This window comes from Zalophus californianus, chromosome 6 (assembly GCF_009762305.2).
Source record: "Zalophus californianus isolate mZalCal1 chromosome 6, mZalCal1.pri.v2, whole genome shotgun sequence".
NCBI classification, from domain to species: domain Eukaryota; kingdom Metazoa; phylum Chordata; class Mammalia; order Carnivora; family Otariidae; genus Zalophus; species Zalophus californianus.
In genome coordinates, this window is record NC_045600.1 from 51286583 (window position 1) to 51308780 (window position 22198).

General features: G+C 35.7%; 1 protein-coding gene across 1 annotated transcript; it reads left to right on the forward strand.

Annotated features, from left to right (window-relative positions):
- The first annotated feature begins 13299 nt into the window (after positions 1-13299).
- On the forward strand, positions 13300-14196 carry RPL10L (ribosomal protein L10 like). Its single transcript, XM_027571614.1, is given in 2 exon segments — positions 13300-13355; positions 13357-14196. Coding segments are annotated over 2 exon segments (708 nt in total). The 5' UTR covers positions 13300-13314; the 3' UTR covers positions 14024-14196.
- Positions 14197-22198: the final 8002 nt, after the last annotated feature.

A 22198-nucleotide genomic window follows, 5' to 3' on the forward strand; every position in this document is an offset into this window, starting at 1 on the left:
GTGGTAACACAGAAAATGTCCTTAATGAACTGGAGATCCAGCTAAAAGGGATTTCCAGGCAAAGTGTTGAAAGTGCCACTTGGCTCCTTCTATTTGACAATAATAAATTAATTAAGAAGGAAAGAGATTATTTGGTGAACAAATGGTTAGATATAAAGAAGCTGAAATTTGCTGGTTTTGAAATAAAACTGTTTCTCATTCCCAGTATCTCCAGATAGCAAACAATTTTCAAATTCAAGAAATAGCTTTCTGGCAGGATACCTGGGTGACTTAGTCACTTAAACATCGGACTCTTGGTCTCAGCTCGGGTCTTGATCTCAGGGTCATGGGTTCAGGTTGTGCATTAAAACAACAACAACAAAACCCTAGCTTCCTGGCAAAGACCAAATCCAGGACACTGTCAGGAAAACAAATTCTATAGACAAAGCCAAGAAGAGTGTGACTCTTAAATTCTTTGTGACGACCTGAGAAAGACTTAAAATGGTGCCTCAGACTTTTCTAAAAGACAAAATGCCTTCTAAGGATTTTAAGGGTGTTCATTGCAGATCCTCTCAAACACAGGGCTTCTAAGCATCTTAAGACTGTTGCCCGACACAGCCTTTCAGGGAGTCCAAGGTAGATTAGGGCTTATCTCAAAGAAATTTGTGAATGGGGTTTTCACCAGTGACATAACTGCCAATACAATTCACAGAACCCTACAAAGTATTTAAGGGAATTGTATCACTGGAAACACTATCATATTGGACTAAAGGAGTTAGGCATGGTACCAAAAGAAAATGGGCCTTTTAGATACCTGAACTTCAATGGACATGAAGCATATTTAATATAACACTCAGCTACAAGCACAAGATTCTTTTGGTGGGAAATGAAACAATATTCTGAAGGCAGATATTAAAATCTCAGAGGGTGCAGCCAAGACTTGCACAAAATTATTATCAAGAAGTAGGGCTGAGCCATTAACAAAGAACTAGCAAAATGTGCTTGAATGCTTTTCAGACTTTCTGTGGACCACTGGTGTCCCATTTTCATGCTTACTGAATGCCAATGTATTTTGGATATTTGGGGGACAGGTTACTTCTTAGTTCATGAATCTTCAGATGGAGAGGAAGAAAATCATCTAAGCTTGGACTTGATTTAGATTACAAAAATCTGGACCTCAAATCTGAACATAGTGGCACCACAGATGCAAATTTAGGGGGCTACAGTGGTGCTAAGCTTTGCTTACAGGAGAATGTAAATTATTTGTGGCCAGAAGGAAGATTACTGTGGATTTAAAGTATGTCTACCAAATTTTGACACTTTCTATCATGAAAAGGAGTCTAATTCCTCCTCTCTTGAGTTGAGCTGGCACTGGTGACTTACTTCTGATGAAAAGCACACAACGGAATTGGTACATAATTTCTGAGATTTGGTGACAGAGTTTTCTACTTGGATTTCTCTCTTAGGATGTGTGCTCTAGGAACCCAGTTACCGTGCAGTGATGCAGTCCAGACCACATGGACAGGCACATGTCATTGTCTGGCCGGTACATCAGCTGAAATCCTGCCTGAAACACTGATCATCAAACATGGAAGTGATGGGGGAGGGGCGTGGGGGGATGGGTTAGCGTGGTGATGGGTATTAAAGAGGGCACGTTCTGCGTAGAGCACTGGTTGTTATGCACAAACAATGAATCATGGAACAATACATCAAAAACTAATGATGTAATGTATGGTGATTAACATAACAATAAAAAATTTAGAGAATTAAAAAAAAAAACATGGAAGTGATGTAGCCTTCAAGATGATTTTGGTCACAGCAACCATCCAACTGCAATGTCATGAACAGACCGCAAGAAAAAACTAACTTGGGATGAGACCAGTCAATATTGAGAACCATGACATATAAATAAATGACTTTTTAAATTTAACATCACTAAATTTGGGGTGGTTTTGGATGCATTAATGGATAACCAGGACTCCTTCAATATTACTTTTATATGGAATCTTTGCACAATGCATATTCTCCCTCCCTCCCATCATACATATATGTAGTGTGTGTGCATGCATGTGGGTGCATGTGTGTGTGTATCTATACAGACACATACACATACACTTATTGACTTATTTATTTTAATCTTACGAGAGTTTACATTTTTTATGAAGTCACAAGTTTTCCTTTACGGTTTCTGCTCTTTGTGTTCTGCAAGTCTTTACCACTTCAAGACTGTAAATAAAGTCATGTGTCTTTTCTTCTAGTATTTTATTTTATTCTAATGTTTAAGTCATTGATCCATCTGGAATCTATTTTGTTATAAGACATTTGGTAAGGACCCATATTTTTTAAGATGACAAGCCAACATTTACTGAATAGTTTTATTCCTTCAAATAATCAGAATGTAAACCATGAATTTAGAGGCACCTGTATAGTCCCATGCACTAAAATATTCTTCCCAATTCTTTGTTGCTTCAAATTGTATTATTATTACCCAGTTCTTTTCTTGTAAGGCTCTGCTCTTGGAAACCTGTGAGAGAAAAATTTTAAGTTGGAAGCTTTTATCTACATTTTAGTGTGAATAAAGGATCTGAGCATAGTTATGGCATAAATACTGTTAGAAAACTTTGAAGTCTTGGGACTATACAAAGTAAATGTGAGAGGAAAATCACTTAGGGGGTAAAAGTGAAAACAGGTATTAAGAAACAGAAAGTAGTATTACCTGCCCAGAAATGCAAAGACTTCAAATAAAATTAATGAAGCTTCAGATTCACAGACATTCAGTTATACAGGCCCTTCCAAGGTCCTAGGATGGGTCGCAGCAATGAGGTCATACATTGTTTTTATACAATTTGCTGTCTCTTTTGCACTTCTACTTCCTGTCTTTCACACTTTCCCTGAGGTCAGAAGCATTGGCGTGGGCTTGGCAATATGGGGATCTGGCTAAAAGAAAGCTTTAGAGAAGGCATTTAATATGGGCTTAGTAGGGTATATTTATATGGTTTGTGGTTACATGATATAAGGATAAGTTATTGCTAGTTGTTCTGGTGTTGAAATTGCTTCCAAGAGTATACTGCCTACTCCCTGTGACTACTCACCCAGCACTGTGAGACAAAGATATATGGTCAAAGAGGTAAGTGCTTATTTAAATAATTGAGAAAGCTGAAATATACCATTTTTAACTGCAATTTGGAAAGACATTTTGGGCATTTCACTTAGAACAAGTGAAAAACACTCTTTATTTGGCAATACTCTCAAATTTATTTATTAAATAACTGAGGACAATTAGTGGATGGATAGATAACAAGACAAATGCAAAAATGATAAGTAATATCAATAAAAATATTCTGTAATCAAGAACCAAATTACTGCCAAAACAAATTTCAGATCACATCAATAGATTTAATTAAGCAAAAATTTTAATTGAAGTTATAAATAGCCCTTTGGATTGTTTTTACAATGCAATTAAAGGAGAATAATGAATTGTTTGAGCCCATTAGTAAAAGATTTAAATTTCAGGCTGACCTGACATGAAACACTAAACCAGTGAAGGAAACATGTAACTTTGGAGAAGGTATTAACAGTGGTGTGTTAATACATGTTTAATAACTGGTTCTTCAGGAAAAAAAAGTAAACAAAAGCCCCAATTTCTGGTTTTGCCAAGGGTATAAATACTCCCACCATGGCCACTTTAATCTACCAATATCATGTCACTGAACTCAAAGTTAGGAAGAGATGCACACAGTCAGCTCTTATGAGTACAACTTAGATGAGTGGTTTCCAGCCCTCTCATCACTGTATTACAAGGAGTATATCAACTGTAATCTGGTTCTCAAGTGTTGTTTGTTAATATTTGAGAATAGTCATTACCCAGAAAAAGTTGAACTTCCTTGAAATATTATAGTTCATATGTGGAAAGAGAAAAGGGTTTTCTCAATTTGAGAACAATCCTAAAGTTGTGCATGGCATTAATAATATTCAGTTGTGAGACTGAGAAAACTTCATATGTTATTAGTACAAATTTCAACAATCTTACTGGAGGAAAAACTGACTTGAGTATCTAAAGTTCATAAAAATATTAAAAATAATAGCCAATGGGGAGGAGATCAAAGAATATGTAGCCAGAAAATATAAGAAAGATTTTAAAAATAGATCAGGCAGTTGATGAAAATATATTATTTTTAAAACTTTGTTCTGTAAGTTTTGTTTAATTGCTACTCATAATTTACAATTTATTTTCTCATTCTAAGTAAATATTTGCTCTGTATTTAATTTTGTATTGATAATTTGCATTCTTTTTCTTAAAGAGGACCCTCAAAATTGTATTGATTTCAGACCCACAGACCCTGGATGTGCCATACAATTGATTCATAATTCATCTTAGAGCCAGCTCAACTTTCAGATGCTAAGTGATAGCCTATACAGTTGTGCTGACCTCTGATGTTAAATTTTGAAGGAGAAAAGTTTTTGTGTTCACAAATGAGTTGAGTTTTCTTCAGGATCCACCACTTACCAAATTTTATTTTTGGGTGAGTCATGTAATGTTTCTGAGTATTACTTTTTCATTTTGAAAATCAGGTTAACTTGTTTTTTAATTTTTTGTTTTTTTAATTTTATTTTATTATGTTATGTTAATCACCTACATTACATCATTAGTTTTTGATGTAGCGTTCCATGATTCATTGTTTGCATATAACACCCAGTGCTCCATTCAATACATGCCCTCTTTAATAACCATCACCCAGGCTAACCCATCCCCACCCCTCAGAACCCTCAGTTTGTTTCTCAGAGTCCATAGTCTCTCATGGTTCATCTCCTCCTCTGATTTCCCCCTCTTCATTTTTCCCTTCCTACTATCTTTTTTTTTTTCTTTTAACATATAATGTATTATTTGTTTCAGAGGTACAGGTCTGTGATTCAACAGTCTTACACAATTCACAGCACTCACCATAGCACAAACCCTCCCCAATGTCTATCACCCAGCCACCCCATCCCTCCCACCCCCTGCCACTCCAGCAACCCTCAGTTTGTTTCCTGAGATTAAGAATTCCTCATATCATTGAGATCATATGATACATGTCTTTCTCTGATTGACTTATTTCGTTTAGCATAATACCCTCTAGTTCCAACCATGTCATTGCAAATGACAAGATAAACATATTATGAGCAACTATGTGCCAGCAAATTAGATAATCTGGAAGAAATGGATGCATTCCTAGAGTTGTATAAACTACCAAAACTGAACCAGGAAGAAATAGAAAACCTGAACAGATTTATAACCACTAAGGAAATTGAAGCAGTCATCAAAAATCTCCCAACAAACAAGAGCCCAGGGCCAGATGGCTTCCCAGGGGAATTCTACCAAACATTTAAAGAAGAATTAATACCTATTCTTCTGAAACAGTTCCAAAAAAATAGAAATGGAAGGAAAACTTCCAAACTCATTTTATGAGGCCAGCATTACCTTGATCCCAAAATCAGACAAAGACCCCATCAAAAAGGAGAATTACAGACCAATATCCCTGATGAACATGGATGCAAAAATTCTCACCAAAATACTAGGTTAACTTGTTTTTGTATGCCTTTTAAGATAATTATTTTGGAGAATTGAGTTAAGTGATGTATGGGAAAATATTTTTATAGATTAATGAGATACATGTCATCCGTGAACATAGCTTTACTCTTATTGTATATATACAAGATATGTTGTGGTATTATGGTGAACTTCCACACAGGGATCCTCAAAACTTACTAAATTTTACAGAAACAACTTGGTAATATCATTTAATTATGTTAGAATGACCTATTCAAATGAATTTGTTAAGACACACTTTTTTTTTAATTAAAATTCATGCAAAAATAATCTGCCTCATTCCATAAAGGATATAGGTAGCTTTCAATTAAGATGATGAGGGAGGTAAAGCTTTAGTATACACTCTGCTCCTGAATTCCTTTAAATTGTCTTTAGAACTATTTTAAAATAGTATTTTATGCAATCCCATGGAGAAATAAAAAACAATTATCTTCTAGATTTAGTCAGAATTTTACAAACCCTCCTACTGTCCAGTAGAGAATTAAGAATTCTTATTTCTTTGAAATCAAGACTGACCCAAAATTGGCAGGTTGTGGGTTTATTTTGCTGATTTTAATTCATGTTGCTACATGCATCGTAATTTTTTTAGTGCTGGTCACTGGCACTCTTTGTGGCTAATCCACATTTTGCTGCTTGAGTGACTGATGAGAAGCCTCATTATAAAATATTACTTTGTCAAAGAAGCCAGCCTTTATTTATGACCAATTAGTTCCTGGATGTTGACCTTCAGTTAAACCAATAAATAAATTGAAGCTGCTTTTGCTAGAGCTCTATAGAAGTAGTTCATGAATATATAAATAGGATAATAAAATAGATAATCAAGAAGCCATATATCTGTCCATATATGGATCTATAACTTAGCATATGATAAAATGTATTTTGTCATTATTAAAATAATATGAAGTACATTTATTCTTATAAAAAATGCCTAAAAGTAATATAAAAATCAGGACATAAGAATGGTACATATAAAATTATTGTAAGAAAACATGTCCAAATCTTTAATAGTCTATATCTCTATATTTTTGTCATGCATATATGCTAATTATTCAATAAACATGCATTATATTTTTAAGCAGAAAAAATGACTTTTTGAGACAATCTTTAGTTCCTCTTGTTAGCCTTTTATATTTCAACTCTACTAGGCACTATAAACTAGATTTCCATTCTCCTTTATGTTGCAGTGCCCCCACCATTTATAAATGGTTTATTAGGTCTGTGGGGGTGAAGGATGGAAATTACAGAGAGTTTGAAATAACCTTGAAGTTAGAAGGCACACTTCCAAAGATTTTCCCCATTTCTGACATCGACTACAAGTTTGGGGGATTCCCCAAACGAACTTCAGGTTTGATAATTCACTGTAAGGACTCACAGAACTCATTGAAGGGAATTATTCTCATGGTTATGATTTACTACAGGGAAGGAAGACAGATTAAAAATCAGCAGAGGAATGAAGTACAATGGGTAGAGTCTGAGGGAATTACCAGACCAAGGAGCTTCCTTACCCTCTCCCTACTGAGTTAGGATATATTACTCTTCTAGCATTAATTTGTAACAATAGGCATTGAAACCAACCAGGAAAACCTGTCCAAGCCCCAGTGTTCAGAGTTTTATCGAGGATCCACTATGTAGTCATGACTGATTGTGCACATGATAATTGAAAGTCTCCAGATCAATTAATAACACTGACCCAAAGACCTACTTCATATTGTTGGTTTCTCTGGCACTGTCAGCCTTCAACCTAAATTATATTGTTAGACTATCTAGTATCACCAAATTCCCTAGGCAAACAGAAAACCCTAGAAATTACTTCCCAGAAGCTTTGGGCAAAGCCAAATTCTTTACACAGGGACTAGGCTGATCAATAATGTAGTGGTTTACCATGTATTCTAAATAGTATGGCATTTTATTTCTGATCTAGTCCTCCGTATCTGCTGATGTAGAAGAAGACCAAAACACGAATGGATTAAAATGTTTGACAGGTGAGACAGAATTTTTAAGAAAGCCTTCCAGGGGCACCTGGGTGGCTCAGTCATTAAGCGTCTGCCTTTGGCTGAGGTCATGGTCCCAGGGTCCTGGGATCGAGCCCCACATCGGGCTCCCTGCTCAGCGGGAAGCCTGCTTCTCCCTCTCCCACTTTCCCTGCTTGTGTTCCCTCTCTCTCTGTGTCAAATAAATAAATAAAATCTTAAAAAAAAAAGAAAGCCTTCCAAAGTCAGTACTTTGTCAATTAGAATACTTATTTCATAATTAAAGAACTCGTATATCTAATTCCTAAGCTTGTTTGCTTTTATTAAGAAAAAATTGTTCAGTGGATAAAGATATTGTCTACTAAACATACAAGATTCATTTAACCTAAAATACCATTGAGTGTTTTGGTATAAATGATTAAATAATATCAACATCTAACTAAATATTTGCTCATGCATGTCTGTAAACCTAGTAAACCAGATAAACTTCATATTATTGGCAAACAACTAGGGCAGTAGGGGGAAAAAACAACATTGCTCCCAACATTATGCTTTCTAAATAAATGGACAGGTACTTAAATCTAAAGCACAGGAAGCCCATGCACTCAATATGTGGGAAGACAAGTCTCACACATAGGACCCCAACCCAAGATCAGAATTTTCAGATTGGACTAAGTCCTTTTAAGAGAGAAGGACTTTTAAATACATATGTAGATTCTTTGTATTGAGTCATCTTTAGTATAGCATTTTTATTATTATACTTTATTATAGCATCTTCATTATTTTGATTATAAATTATATCTTTGGTATAGCATTACTTAAATATTTATTTAAAAACTACACATCAATTATTTACTATATAAATCTGATTAATGCAGCTTATAAATTTTGTATAAGTGTGAAACCTAAACAAGTAAACAAGTAAAAATTTACAAACTAAAATCAATCAAATTCTAATGCATATACTTATGTGTTATTTCTCTCTGATTTCACCCTCACCTATTTTTTCCAATTTTATGGAACAATATAAAAAAATCACTCATTTGGGGGGAACTTGTGCTGTACTACCAAAGCATGAAGGTAAGTGTACATACTCAGTTCCTATATCCAAAAAAAAAAAAAAAAAGACTCCCCAAAAGAGAAAAATCAAAATGAAATATCGGCCAAAAAAGGAAATGCATTAGACACTTGGGACTAAACATTTAAAATCATCTGCCTATACTTCTATTCACAAAATGTGCATTTGTCAAATACATAAGAGGACCATTGTGAAACAGGTGCATGAGAGACAGGCAGCATGACCACCCATTAGCCATCACAATAGACATAATCAGCTGACTTTGAAGAAAAGCCAGCCATAACCATGACTCTTACATTCACTACACAACTCTAGGAAAATATCAAGTTGTTCATCTAGGCTATCAGACATTTTGAGATTACAGTTCCCAGTGTGAAGTTACTAAGAAACACAGATAAAAATGACTGTTTATCATCAATGGAAACTTCACACCTCATTGAGAGCCCAAGCAGGAACATGATCTCTTAATCACAATACACCATCAAACACCAAGTGATGAGACACTACAAAATGACTCAGTGATCAACAATGCAGATGGTTCCAGCCGCAGGAGAGGACATCCAGGGTGCTTATCAGTATTAGTATATTAGACTCCAATGCATAATCTTCTTTGAGACTAAAGTCCACGTTTAGCTCTTTGTGAAATGGTTGTATTGCGATGTTAAAAAAGGAAAGAAATTGCTGCATTGAACTGATACATAGGACTATTCTCTTCCAGTCTTTGCATGAAGGCAGAAGAAATGTGATTGTCTAGTGTTAATTCCAAGTACTTAAAATCTGCCTTAATGCATACCTAATCAACAAGTACAGCTGTGTATTGTTTTATTGTGCCTCATTGTATTGTGCTTCACAGATATGACATTTTTTTAAATATATTAGAGGTTTGTGGCAACCCTGTGTTGAGCAAGTTTATTGGTGCCATTTTTCCAATAGCATTGCTCACTTTGTGTCTCTGTGTCACATTTTGGCAATTCCTACGATATTGAAAACTTTTTCATTATTATTATATTTCTTATTGTTATCTGTGACCAGTGATTATGATAGACTGAAAGCTCAGATGATGGTTAGCATTTTCTAGCAATATTATTAAATTAAGGTGTGTATTTTTTTAGACATAATGCCATTGTACATTTAACAGTATAGTGTACACATAGTATAGTGTAAACATAACTTTTATATGAAATGGGAAGCCAAAAAATTAATTTGACTCACTTTATTACAATATTCACTTTTCACTTTCTGGCAGTGGTCTGGAACTGATCTCCCAATATCTCTGAGGTATGCCTGTACAGAATATTGCAGACCTCTTACACCGAAGTTGGAGAATAGGAAAAAGAAACCATGGAGGAAAGAATTCTTCAGAGTCAAAGCTGAATCATTAAGTCCAAACGTGTTTACCTGCCTCCTTTCTAAGGATTCCTAGAAAATGATCTCTCAGACACATCCCCAAATTTACTTTCCCAGATTATGCATTATTAGCTTCAGCCAAGTTTGTTATTTCTATTTTTCCTGGGTATGCAGAGCTAAATGGTGGCATGCTGGAGCCAGCTAATATTGGCTGACAAAAGTTGATTGTGTGCATCTGTCCCCATCTACATCTTCATTGATATGACATTCGTGACTGAAATTGATGATGGAGTATTTACACCACAGAGGTCAGTTAACAATGGAAGTTGTGGTTTTCCTCTCCCTGCCCCTGCTCCCCAATGAGCAAGCTGTTAAATACTTACCAACACACCACTGTACCTCAGTAGTGTTGTGCATTCATTCAAACATTTGTTATTATGGGTCACATGATTTGCCAAAAACAGGTGACCAACAGTGAGCCATATAGACATGCTCCTTGTTTCCACAGCTCTTAAAAGTCTTATGTAATTGTCATGCCCCCTTCTTGTCTTATTCCTTACCTTCACCTACATATATCCTACTCATTCTTTAAGCCATATCTATTTGATAAGGCACCAGTGTCTCTCTTTCCTAAAAGTTTATTGCACTTATGAAAGTAATAAATTTAGCAAATAAAAAAAATCAGATTTTCCATATATCATCTTCTTGACTATATTTCAGGCTACTTCAAAACAGGCAAGTTTTATACTTTTTTGCAAGGTTTTCTTAGCATGACGCACATTGTGGGTGCCAGGAGCCAGAAGATAGGGGACATTCAAAATTTTGGAATTGATGGAGGGTAATGCTTTTAACATTTAAATAGAATAGTGTGGCTCATCCATTTTCAGCAGGGTTCCCTCTAATACTTACAAGGCTAGGGAAAGAAGTATAAATGGAGAATCCCAGTCTGGCTCTCACCTTCTCTTCCTGCCCCCTGACTTTGTCCTGCAACTGTAAGGGGCCCCATGCATAAACGTAATAGGGTGACCAACCTTTCCATTTTGCCTGGGACTAAGGTGTTTTGGAGGATACAGGGCTTCAATGCTAAAACTGGTACAATTCCAGCAAACCATGATTGGTCACCTTTAGGATTAAGGAAAAAGGATTATGCAAACAAGCCCTGATAACACAACATCTGTTGGTCAGCGAATTCTAGGGGTTTGAAAACACAAAGTAGGACTTAGACAAGTGTCAGTGATGGAGATGGTAATTGACCTCTGTTTGGCTATATTCCTTTTAACTCACAGACTCCTTTCCCCCAGGATGATGATAGATTCTAGGCATGTAGTAGTAGAAACAGATGCAAACATGTTTATAATGTTAAAGATATTAAAAGCATGTTCATGCTATCCTCATTTCTTTTCTTCAGTCTTGCAAAGCCTTTCTTCCTGACCTCCCTGCATCCATTTTTTGCCCCTTCCAGTCTATTGACTATATTATATACAACAAGAAGGATATTCACCATATTATTTACAATAAGAGTGATAAAAAAGATAAAAAAGATCTAAAAAAGAGTGATAAAAAAGATTTTAAAAAGTGATATTAACTATATTATATACAACAAGAGTGATAAAACCTGTGTAAAGCTCTTCAACAGTCTTAGAAGAATACCTAATTTGGTAAATTGGGCCCTGCATAACACACAAGGCCCCCCTCATACACATACTATACTCATATTATGCCACTAACCCCCTCACTCATAGTCATACTGGCCTTACTTTAGTTCCTGAAGTGGTTCAGGTTCTTGCCTGCTTCAGAGCCTCCGCATATGCCAAGACCCGCATCCATAGTCACTATATGAAATCTCTTTTTTGATAAAGTTTGTCCCCGTCCATTCCTCAGGCTAGCTCAGGGCTTCATCCCAGGCTCTCAGGGCTCTGCTTTTCCTTTTTGGCACATTTTGTACTTAGCAATATGATGATATATTATTTGAGGAGCATTCAAATCCTTTCCTACACTTGTAAGCCCAGTGAGAGTGATACAAACTTCCTTGCTGCTTTCTCTCTGTATTCAGGCTTACACAGTAAATAAGACCTATTTGAGGAAAATAGGAATGTAGAAATAAAAGAAGAAAGGAGACATAAGCAAGCTTTAATATAATATGGAAAAGTTCTCTAAATTGGGAGTTTTAATATTTCTATCCTGATATGGATATTTTTGTAAACCCCAATCACTTTAAGGATAGGAGTTATTTTGTCAGAACTTGTTTCCCTTTTTATTTTATTTATTTATTTTTTAAGTGGGCTCCACGCTGGCTGTGGAGCCCAACATGGGGCTTGAACTAACAACTCTGAGATCAAGACTCGAGCTGAAATCAAGAGTCAGATGCTTAACTGACTGAGCCACACAGGTGCCCCTATTTGTGTCCCTTTTAACGAGAAAGCATGAGTGGAGTATAGTCACACTGGAAGGACTTTGTTCCATGTCATGGATTTGTGAAACAGCACTAAGGAATCAAAACAAAACTACAAAAATTCAAGTAGGGATTACAGAGTATTCACAAATTCTCTTTCTCTTTCATTTTCCTCCTTCCCACATTCTGATCCCAAACATAATACTTTTATAAAAACTCGTATTAGAAGGAAAAAAGGGTATTAAACTCATTCTCATGTGTAAAAGATTAATAAAGCATAAATAGTTATTCTTCTATAGTTTCTAGCAGCTGTAACACTTGAAAATGCAAATAGCCTTAAGTTGAAAAATTCAGTTGGTATTTCAATTTTGTGGATGCCGTTTTGATAATAAGATCATTCCATATGGCCAAATAAAACTGCCAAAGTTTCATGTTTCTAAAGCAATTATCAAGCAATATATGCAATAGATATGTTTCCACTCTCATCTCTTTTTGAACCTTATCAGACAGCCTATGCCAAGAAACCACTTTACCTAGAGAAGGAAACCACATACTCTTTGAGAAATAGCAATTGATCTATAAATGCTGGTGGGAAATAAGAGTTCTGGAAAATTGATTATTTAGACAAAGCAGACACAAACTATATTGCATAGCTGGAGACACCTTCCTTATTTACTGAAAATATATCTTTTGTACTTAAGACAAAGCCTAGGGCAAAGGACCGATACCCAAGATGGACAGCAGGAAGACAAGTGTTTTTCTGGCTATTGTGGCAAAGCCCAATTCGCTACCCAGCAACCCACAGGGGAATATACCTAGCCACTATCGGCTCTGCTCATGTGCCAACAGAGGCATAGAGTGTTGCTGTATCCATGGTGGGGATGTCCTGAAAGAGTGTCTTCCTGTCGTCATCAGGACTCTATGGTTCCCACAGGGAAGATGGGCAGTGTATATAAGGCGCATGCGCAGGCGTGGGAGAGCGCGCCTCTTTCTCTTCCACGTGTGCAGACGTTCCTGGTGTTGCTATGGGCCGTAGACCAGCTCGCTGTTACCGGTATTGTAAGAACAAGCCGTATCCAAAGTCTCGTTTTTGCCGAGGTGTCCCTGATGCCAAGATCCGCATCTTTGACCTGGGTCGGAAGAAGGCAAAAGTGGATGAGTTCCCACTCTGTGGCCACATGGTATCTGATGAATATGAGCAGCTCTCCTCTGAAGCCCTGGAGGCCGCTCGAATTTGTGCCAACAAGTACATGGTGAAAAGTTGTGGCAAGGATGGCTTTCACATTCGAGTGCGGCTTCATCCCTTCCATGTCATCCGCATCAACAAGATGCTGTCCTGTGCTGGGGCTGACAGGCTCCAGACAGGGATGCGAGGTGCCTTTGGAAAGCCCCAGGGCACAGTGGCCAGAGTCCACATTGGCCAAGTCATCATGTCCATCCGCACCAAGCTTCAGAATAAGGAACATGTGATTGAAGCCTTACGCAGGGCCAAGTTCAAGTTCCCTGGGTGCCAGAAGATCCATATCTCCAAGAAGTGGGGCTTTACCAAGTTTAATGCTAATGAATTTGAAGACAAAGTGGCCAAGAAGCGCCTCATCCCTGACGGCTGTGGAGTCAAATACATTCCCAATCGCGGCCGTCTGGACAAGTGGCGAGCTCTGCACTCCTGAGGTCTTTCTTTGACAGCATTGACTCCTTTGACCATGCTGGTCTGACATGCTCACCAATAAATCTTATTTACTGACAAATAAATACTTTTTAAATATTTTAAATAGTTTTAAAATGTTTATCCAATTTTTAGAATATAGAGTACGAGAGAAATAATTTTTGTATCAAAGCAGAATTTTAATGGCAAATGAAACTTTCCTTCAAGTGCGAATGAAACAATCCATTTGTGATTTATAGAGAAAGTTACTGCAGTTCTAATCCAAACACTTTTAACTTGGGACAGTAGGGAAATATGTCAAAAGTTTTGTTTGTAGTCAAGACATAAATTATGCAGCTATCCTTACTTTGAATTAAAAAAAGAGCTAGAAAAAAATCTAAGATTTGTAGAGAAAAGATTGTTGTTGTTTATGGAAAATAAACAATAGGGATGAAAATAATAATAAGCATTAGTGGTATTTCAACTAAAAGATCCATTCTTAATCTTGTTGCTTATGTTTTCCTTATAAATTTCTGCACATTGATTTTAGAATTTCCCATCACCTCCAATTATCAGCCTTTGGACAGTTCTTTATGAATGCAAAAGGTTTCCTCAGACAAGCCTTACATTATCTTACCCTCAGGAGACAACAGTCCAATCTTCTTCACAGAAAGGTCATAGGTTGACAACCGAGTTCACATTGCTTGTATCTGAGTCCCAGTAGAACCAACAGAAAAGAGAAAATGACACCAAATCAACTATCTGCTTTAAAGGACCCTAGAGAGAGTTTACAATCTGTAGGTGCTTGCCCTACTTAGAGTTACATTGATCATACAGGTGTTTTTGTTTGTCTCAAATTGCTTTGGAAACTACATAAGCTAAAATTTCTGGGTGTTACATTTTAAAATTCTGGTTCTTTAAATTATTTAGTCTTCTGAATCTCAATCTTGCCGACAGTGCCCTCACTTCTTTGTTTTTTTATTATTTTTTTAAAGATTTTATTTATTTATTTGACAGAGAGAGAGCACAAGTAGGCAGAGCAGCAGGCAGAGGGAGAGGGAGAATCAGACTCCCCGCTGAACAGGGAGCCCGATGCGGGGCTCAATCCCAGGACTCTGGGGCCATGACCTGAGCTGAAGGCAGCCGCTTAACGAACTGAGCCACCCAGGCGCCCCACCCTCACTTCTTTAAAACTAACCACTTTCAGGTCAATATATTGAATGAAAGCAACAAGAGGAGTACTAAATAGTGTAGAGACATATGCTTATTAAATTATTTCCATTAACTTAAAAAAATTCTTTTGTCAATCCTAAAAGTTTGCATCTGACAATATTTTTTTCAGGCTCCTACTATAAGGAATGTCCTACTTGTATATTTTCAAGCAAGGCTGCTGTATTAAGCTATATTTTTTATATTATATATAAATGAGAAAGATAAATACTAAATAACACAAATATATAGAAAGGGTTCTTCTGCCTAAGAAGTACTTTCCTTTTTGTGTTTTGTTTGATGCTTTAAAACTCCTGAAGTTTTCTGGGAAATTAAGCCCCGTGCAATTCATAAATGAGGGTAGACATGAGCCAGATCTTCTGACTCCTGTCCAGTCTTGTTTACTTTCTGCCATACTGTCTTTCAAAAACAAAAACAAGCTCAAATCAAAATGCGAAGCACAACAAACAGTCCCTTAGTTTCAGTGTTAATATAATGCAGTTTTGAAAATATTTTCCATCCTCATTATTTACCCTTCTCTTTGGTCTCAAACTTCTCAAACATCTTGACCTTCAAACTTGGAACTCTATACTCACTCACTAAATATAGGTAGGCAGCTAAGGATAAGCCCATGAATGTCCTTGTCTGGTAGAGACTGGTAACTATGATTGTTTATGCATATAGGTATGTCAGTGAAAAGAAAATGAAAGATTCAAAATTATTACATTAAAAACTGGTGGATCTCATTAAGGTTTATTATTTGATTTTTCTGACAGTTGTCTATTATATAAGCTATTATATAAATTTTATTTCCTTTAAGGTTGATAGAAGGACACTTTCACTTTTTTTTAAACAAAAATCCTATTATATTTTCTAAACCATGATTTTGTTTTTTCAGCATTTTTCTGTTTTCTGGTCATTTTAGTTATTAACAAATTGATAAGAAGACAGTTGAGCTGAAGGATAATTTGATTATATTTTTGCCAAGCTTGTCATTATTTCTAAATTTCTATTCAAAATGGAAAATTTAATTTGGGAACATATTATGTATTCATATATTCATGCACTACTGCAATGAAACAGAACTATCTGCTCTTTAAGAAAATGCAAGTACAGTTAACTAAATTCAAGTAAATATCGCCCTATAAAACTCTTTGATTTGGTTGATGGAGTCTCCAGGTCTTATGGAAAATATTGACTGAATCAGAAGATGATGAAAACTACAATTGGACCCTGCATCATTATCAATTTAGTTTTGAAAAGCACATTCCACAAATGATCATTATACAACTCACTATTTCTCCCCCCATTCAAAATATGCAATTATGCTAAGCATATTTAGCCTGAAGTTCTTAATTTTTATAAAAATATACACTAGCTCTGGCATGAATTGACTGTCACTAACGTTGGCATGCATTTTATTTCCACTTTAGCAGCTTGGTACTGCCTGCCTCAACAAAATTCAAGTAGGACTTTCTGATACTTAGAGGGTCACCACGGACCTGAGGATTAAGCTGGGAGATCATTTAGCCCCAATCATCTCCTGTCTTTATGTTAATGACATGGGTTTGGGACTTTTCTTAGAGTAGTGACTTCAGTGTTTTCATAAAAATACCCACCTTTCTTTAAAGTAAGTAATGCAGAAAATAATGAGTAAAGTCAAAGTGAACTGAATTACACCATCAATAATTCAAAGTGAAGTCATTGCCATGCTTAACAGTGGATAATAAGGGAAATTCTGGCATTAGGACGACTGGATTTGAACCTTCCTTTCTCCACATACTTGGGCAAATTACTTAGTATCACCATTCCTTAATTTTCTTAACTGTAAAATGAGGTTAAGACACTATAGATTATAAATTTGTTTTTAGGAGTAAATGAGAAAATGAATAGGATCGTGCCTTGCACATATTAAGTATACAGAATTAATGTTAATTTATGCTAATATCCATGTTATCACGACTCCATTTGCTCCTGCCTCACTGCTTCTCAGCTTCTGATTTTTGCTGCTTGTAGTGTTACTATTTTTTTTCATGATTTATAACCTTAATATTCTGTTTTGCAACCATTACACCCTCCAGTTGTCTAATCTGAGTTCTGTGTTTAATTGGATGCAATATTCTGATTTGAGTTTTATTTTTTATCTTCAGTTTTGTAATTTCCACTTTCATATTATTCTAGTTGGTTGTCTATTCTTGGAGCTCCTTTTGAAAAATGTTAACTGTGCTCTACCCATTATCCTTTACATATTACTCGCTAATGGAGATTTGCTTTATTTCCTTTCTCTTCCCAACAGATTAGATTTTTTATCTACCTTACCTTTTTCATTCAATACTCTTCTTTCTTTCTTCTCCTTTTTCTCATTTTTTTTCAAAAGAACGATTATATGACTATCGTGCCATTATTTTCATCATGTTGATGTGTGATAACAGACTGTTCTATCAGACCTTCTACTTAATCCAAAAGATTGTAGGTAACTTTCTCTAGTCACACTTTCACAAAGTTTTTGTTATTTTTTGTTCACTTGTCCTCTTTCTGGGTGCCATAGTTTGAGGGCCGGATTTTGCTACCAACTCTTCCCTTGCTTTGGGATGAGAAGCTTAGGGAAAGGAGGGAACTTGAAGGGTTAATTATAGCCTTTGATGGATGCTGGATTCTGACTCAACTTCTGAGAACCCATTAATTATCCTGCACCCAGGCTCACTCCTCAAGGTCAGGTGTGCAGCCCACCCTTCCAGCTGTGGTGTATTTCTTATCCTTGCTTCTGCTGCTGGTCAGTGCAGAACCCTGGAAAATGGTGAGCCCAAGTGTGAGCATCTTTGATGTTGCTAGTGGTTCCACCTGTCAATGGATTTTCATACAATTTTCATACAATCTGTAATAGTTACACAAGGGAAATATATACTTAGTACATTTCTTTCTATATCAGGCTATTAGTGAGACATTTTTAAATCTCGTGTTTCTCTGGAATGTTTCTAGGAGTTTGGAGAGTTTTGAAGAGGTGTATTTTGTAAATGGTCATTAAATAAACCACTATTTCTCCTCATCCCTCAAAATATGGAATTATACTAGAACTATTTAGCCAGAGATCTTCTAATTAAAAAAAAAAAAAGAAAACCACACAAAAAACCAGCTCTGGGCTATTACATTAGAATACATCTTCATTTTATGTCCTTTTTTTTCTCCTAAATTTATGATAGGCTTAGAACATGACCTTTTCCTTGGTGCCTTTTGGCCGTATTTCTTTTACTATATTTTTCATTTCATTAGGTGTTGGCAAGGAGATTCTTTCATCCTGTTTTACTTCAGTTTATTCACCCAGAAGTCCTCTTAATGTTATGGTAAAAATTATCTGTTTCTGAAACTTTAAAACAATTCATGTAAAAAATATGCTTCCATATGTTTATAACAATTTCTAGTTATCTTTTATTGGTGTGGATCTCTAATAATTATAGCTAAAATTACTCTATCAAAATGAAGAATTTTTAATATAAATTCTAAAAACATTAATTTTGTGTTTGTGTCCATACAGAATCTCAATAATTTTTATTATGTTATAAATAATTGACCAATTAATTCTTCATATTATATAAGTTAAATAGGCTTCTCAGAGTAATTGATCAAAAGATATTTTTGTGCTCTAAATATTTAAAGGATAGGACCATGTTTATAGTAGAAATTATCATATTTTGAGAATTATACTATTAAACTCTTCAAGGGTCCTATTCATTAAATTCTCTGTTGTCCCAAGTTGACTGGTTACTGATAAAGAGAAATATGAGAGGTTTTGAAGGGGGCATGGCACCTTTTGGGAAATATGGGGTTCTTGAAGGAGCAACTATTCTTTTTCCTCTCTGGATGGGTAGAGGGGGGACAGGGAGCAGTACATCGATTTGTCAGGAAATGGTGATTTTCTTTGGCCTCTATGTTATGAGTCATTGAACAACAACAACAACAAGATGATGTTGGTAGTGGGGACAGGAAGGAGATGGCAGAGCGGAGATAAAGAGTGTCAGGAGTCAGCCTCATCCCCAGTCTCTGGCATAGTAAAGATAGGACTTAAATTTCCCTTGGGGTGGAGCCATTCTAGCGCTTTAAGTTTAAACAATATTGAAGAGCATTGCTTATTGGGAAGGAGCCATAGCAGCAAGAAGCTGTCTGGAGGCCCTTCACCAGGAAAGAAAGAGCCATGCCTCAGCCATATTTCCCTCCAGGGGGCTGAATAGGGAGAGGAACTCCGGGACCCTCCAAAAAACTTAAAGAAGACCCCATGAGCATCAGCATTTGGACACCAGATACATGGAGAACCGGGAGGTAGGCAGCACTACAAAGAGAACCAGCAATAGCTGAAAGGGAACATGTTTTCTGTGACTCATGGTTATTTAACAGAGAGAATATTGTTTATGCTCATATACTGTTTCCAATAGTATATATATCAAGGGATAAGGGAGGAAAAGAGAGGAATAAGAGTAGATTGTTTCTTCTCCCTGCTCTAAGAAGCTGAAACTACTAGTCTAGGCTACACTGAAGGAACAGACAGGAGGTTTGAATAGGATGGGTGACAATTTTAATGATTAAAAGTGAGAAGTTACAGATGAGGCTTATATATCATTAAGGAAACATGCTATTAAAAAAACAACAGGGCCTCAATGGAGAACAGGTGGTAGTTTTTCTTGGAAAATAAAAATTCATATTCACGTCAATGTTTCTCCTGTCAAACCAGTTATATAACCATTTTGATGAAAAAGTTCCACAAACAATTCTAGTAAATGTCTGAATTACCAAAACTTAAAAGACATTGAAATTTCACCAAGTAAAACCTCATTCAACATAAAGAAACTTCTATACCACTACCCTAGGATGTAGGGGTTTGATTTATACATACAATGAACATCCAAGACTCTGCAATTGCATGCTGGTGTTTGGGATAAAACTGGATTATTGCTAAAAATGTAATTTTCACATGTTCTTCAAGATATTATAAAATAATTGAAAGATATCAAAATGTAACAGTCTATAAAGTCCAAATCTACTTTATCTAAAAGAAACTTGAAATTTTGGAAATTTGATTCTTACCTAGAGCTAAAAACAAATACATGTGGCAAATACCACCAATACTTATTTACTGATTTAGTGAATTTGAGGTCTATAGACACTCCAACTTCAGAAAATCATTTGAAATGACACAATAAATTTGAAGAGGTTTTTCCCTTAAGACCCAGTAATACCACTTTCAGGTATCTATGCTAGAAAACTCTGATCTTACAGAACAAGAGACATGTGCAAAAGCCCTCATGTCGCTGTTCATAATAACAAAAAAAAAAAAACACTAATTTCCATAAAGAGGACAATGATTATATCAATTGGGGTATATTTACAATGGGAGACACTATAAAGAATGAAAATAACACAACACAGATAAGTCTCAGAAATAAAATGTTGAGTGAAAAAAGAAAGACTCTAAAGAGTGTAATGCCTTTTTTTTAAAGCCCAAAACAAGCAAAACTAGAAGAAATACTGTATGTGTCTAAAGAAATGTGTGATAAATCTAGCTTTCTTAGGGAATGCTAAAGCACAAAATTAAAGGCTAGTGGTTCATGGGTGGGACATAGCGTGGCAGGGAAGGAGTAAGGATGGTCTATTGAGGGTACTCAGATTGGATTAGATTCAATAATATTAGTGTTGTTCTAATTTATGTTTTCAAGAGTTCAAGGATATTTAATATTATTATCACAATTCAGAATGGACAAACCTGTGGCAGACAGACCTTAAGGTAGTCCTCTTGATTCCTACCTCCAGAAGTTTCCTGTCCATGTATAACCTTTCCTTGAGTGTGGGTGGGACTTGTGACTTGTTTCTAACTAATAAAATATGGCAAAAGGGATGGAGTATCACTCTGAGGACTATGTTATAAAGCAAGTCCTTGCAGCTCATTATCTTTAGTTTGTCAGGGCTAATCTTGCAACTTTCTCTTTCCATATAAATTTGATAAACAACTTATAAAATCACAACATTCAACTGCACTTTCAAAATTCCTGATATGATTTTTATTGAATTTATATTAACTCTACAGAGTAATCTGATGAGAAATAACATCTTTATGAAAATGGGTCATCTATCAAGTAAATTTCTAAATTCATCAGGTCTCCTTTAATGTTTTCCAATATCTTTTTATAATTTTCTCCATTATTGTTTTGTACATCTTTTGTTAGATATGCTTTTAGATGCCTTATGTTTTTTTGTTGCCACTGAAAGCATCTTATTTGTTACATTTTAAGTGTACTCTTTTATTAACTCTTTCTCCTGACTTGCTTGCATATTTCACATAGAACTATCATCTGCTAATATTAATCATTTTGTCTCTTGCTTTCCATTATTTATATTTTAATACATTTCTTATTAATACTGTACTAAAATCTTCAATATGATGTGAACAGAAATAGTAGGAGCAAATAATATTCTTACATTAATCCTGAATTTAAAGGAATTGCCTCTAACTTCTCAATGTGTAAAGATGATATTCCCTGTGTATTTAACAGATACTCTTTATGGACTAACAGAAGCTTCACCAACATTCTTTTCGGCAAAAGTTAGTTTTTTTTAATTTGTTTTCTTCTTTTTTTCTTTCATATCTAGAGGTTAAATATATTGAATGTCTTTGTGTATTGGTGTATTTTCTATAGTAATATCTAAATGATATGTATTAGAGGGCACCTGGGTGGCTCAGTTGGTTAAGTGTCTGCCTTCAGCTCAGGTCATGATCCCAGGGTCCTGGGATCCAGTCCAGCATCAGGCTCCCTGCTTAGTGGGGAGTTTTCTTCTCCCTCTGCACACCCCCCCTGCTTGTGCTCTCTCTCTCTCTTCTAAAAAAAAGAAAAACGTTATGTATTACATCAGTTTTCTTGTCATAATAAGCTACCCTTGCATTCCTGGAATAAATCTAATTTGGTGGTATAATTTTTTTATACTCCGTTGAAACAAATTTGTCATT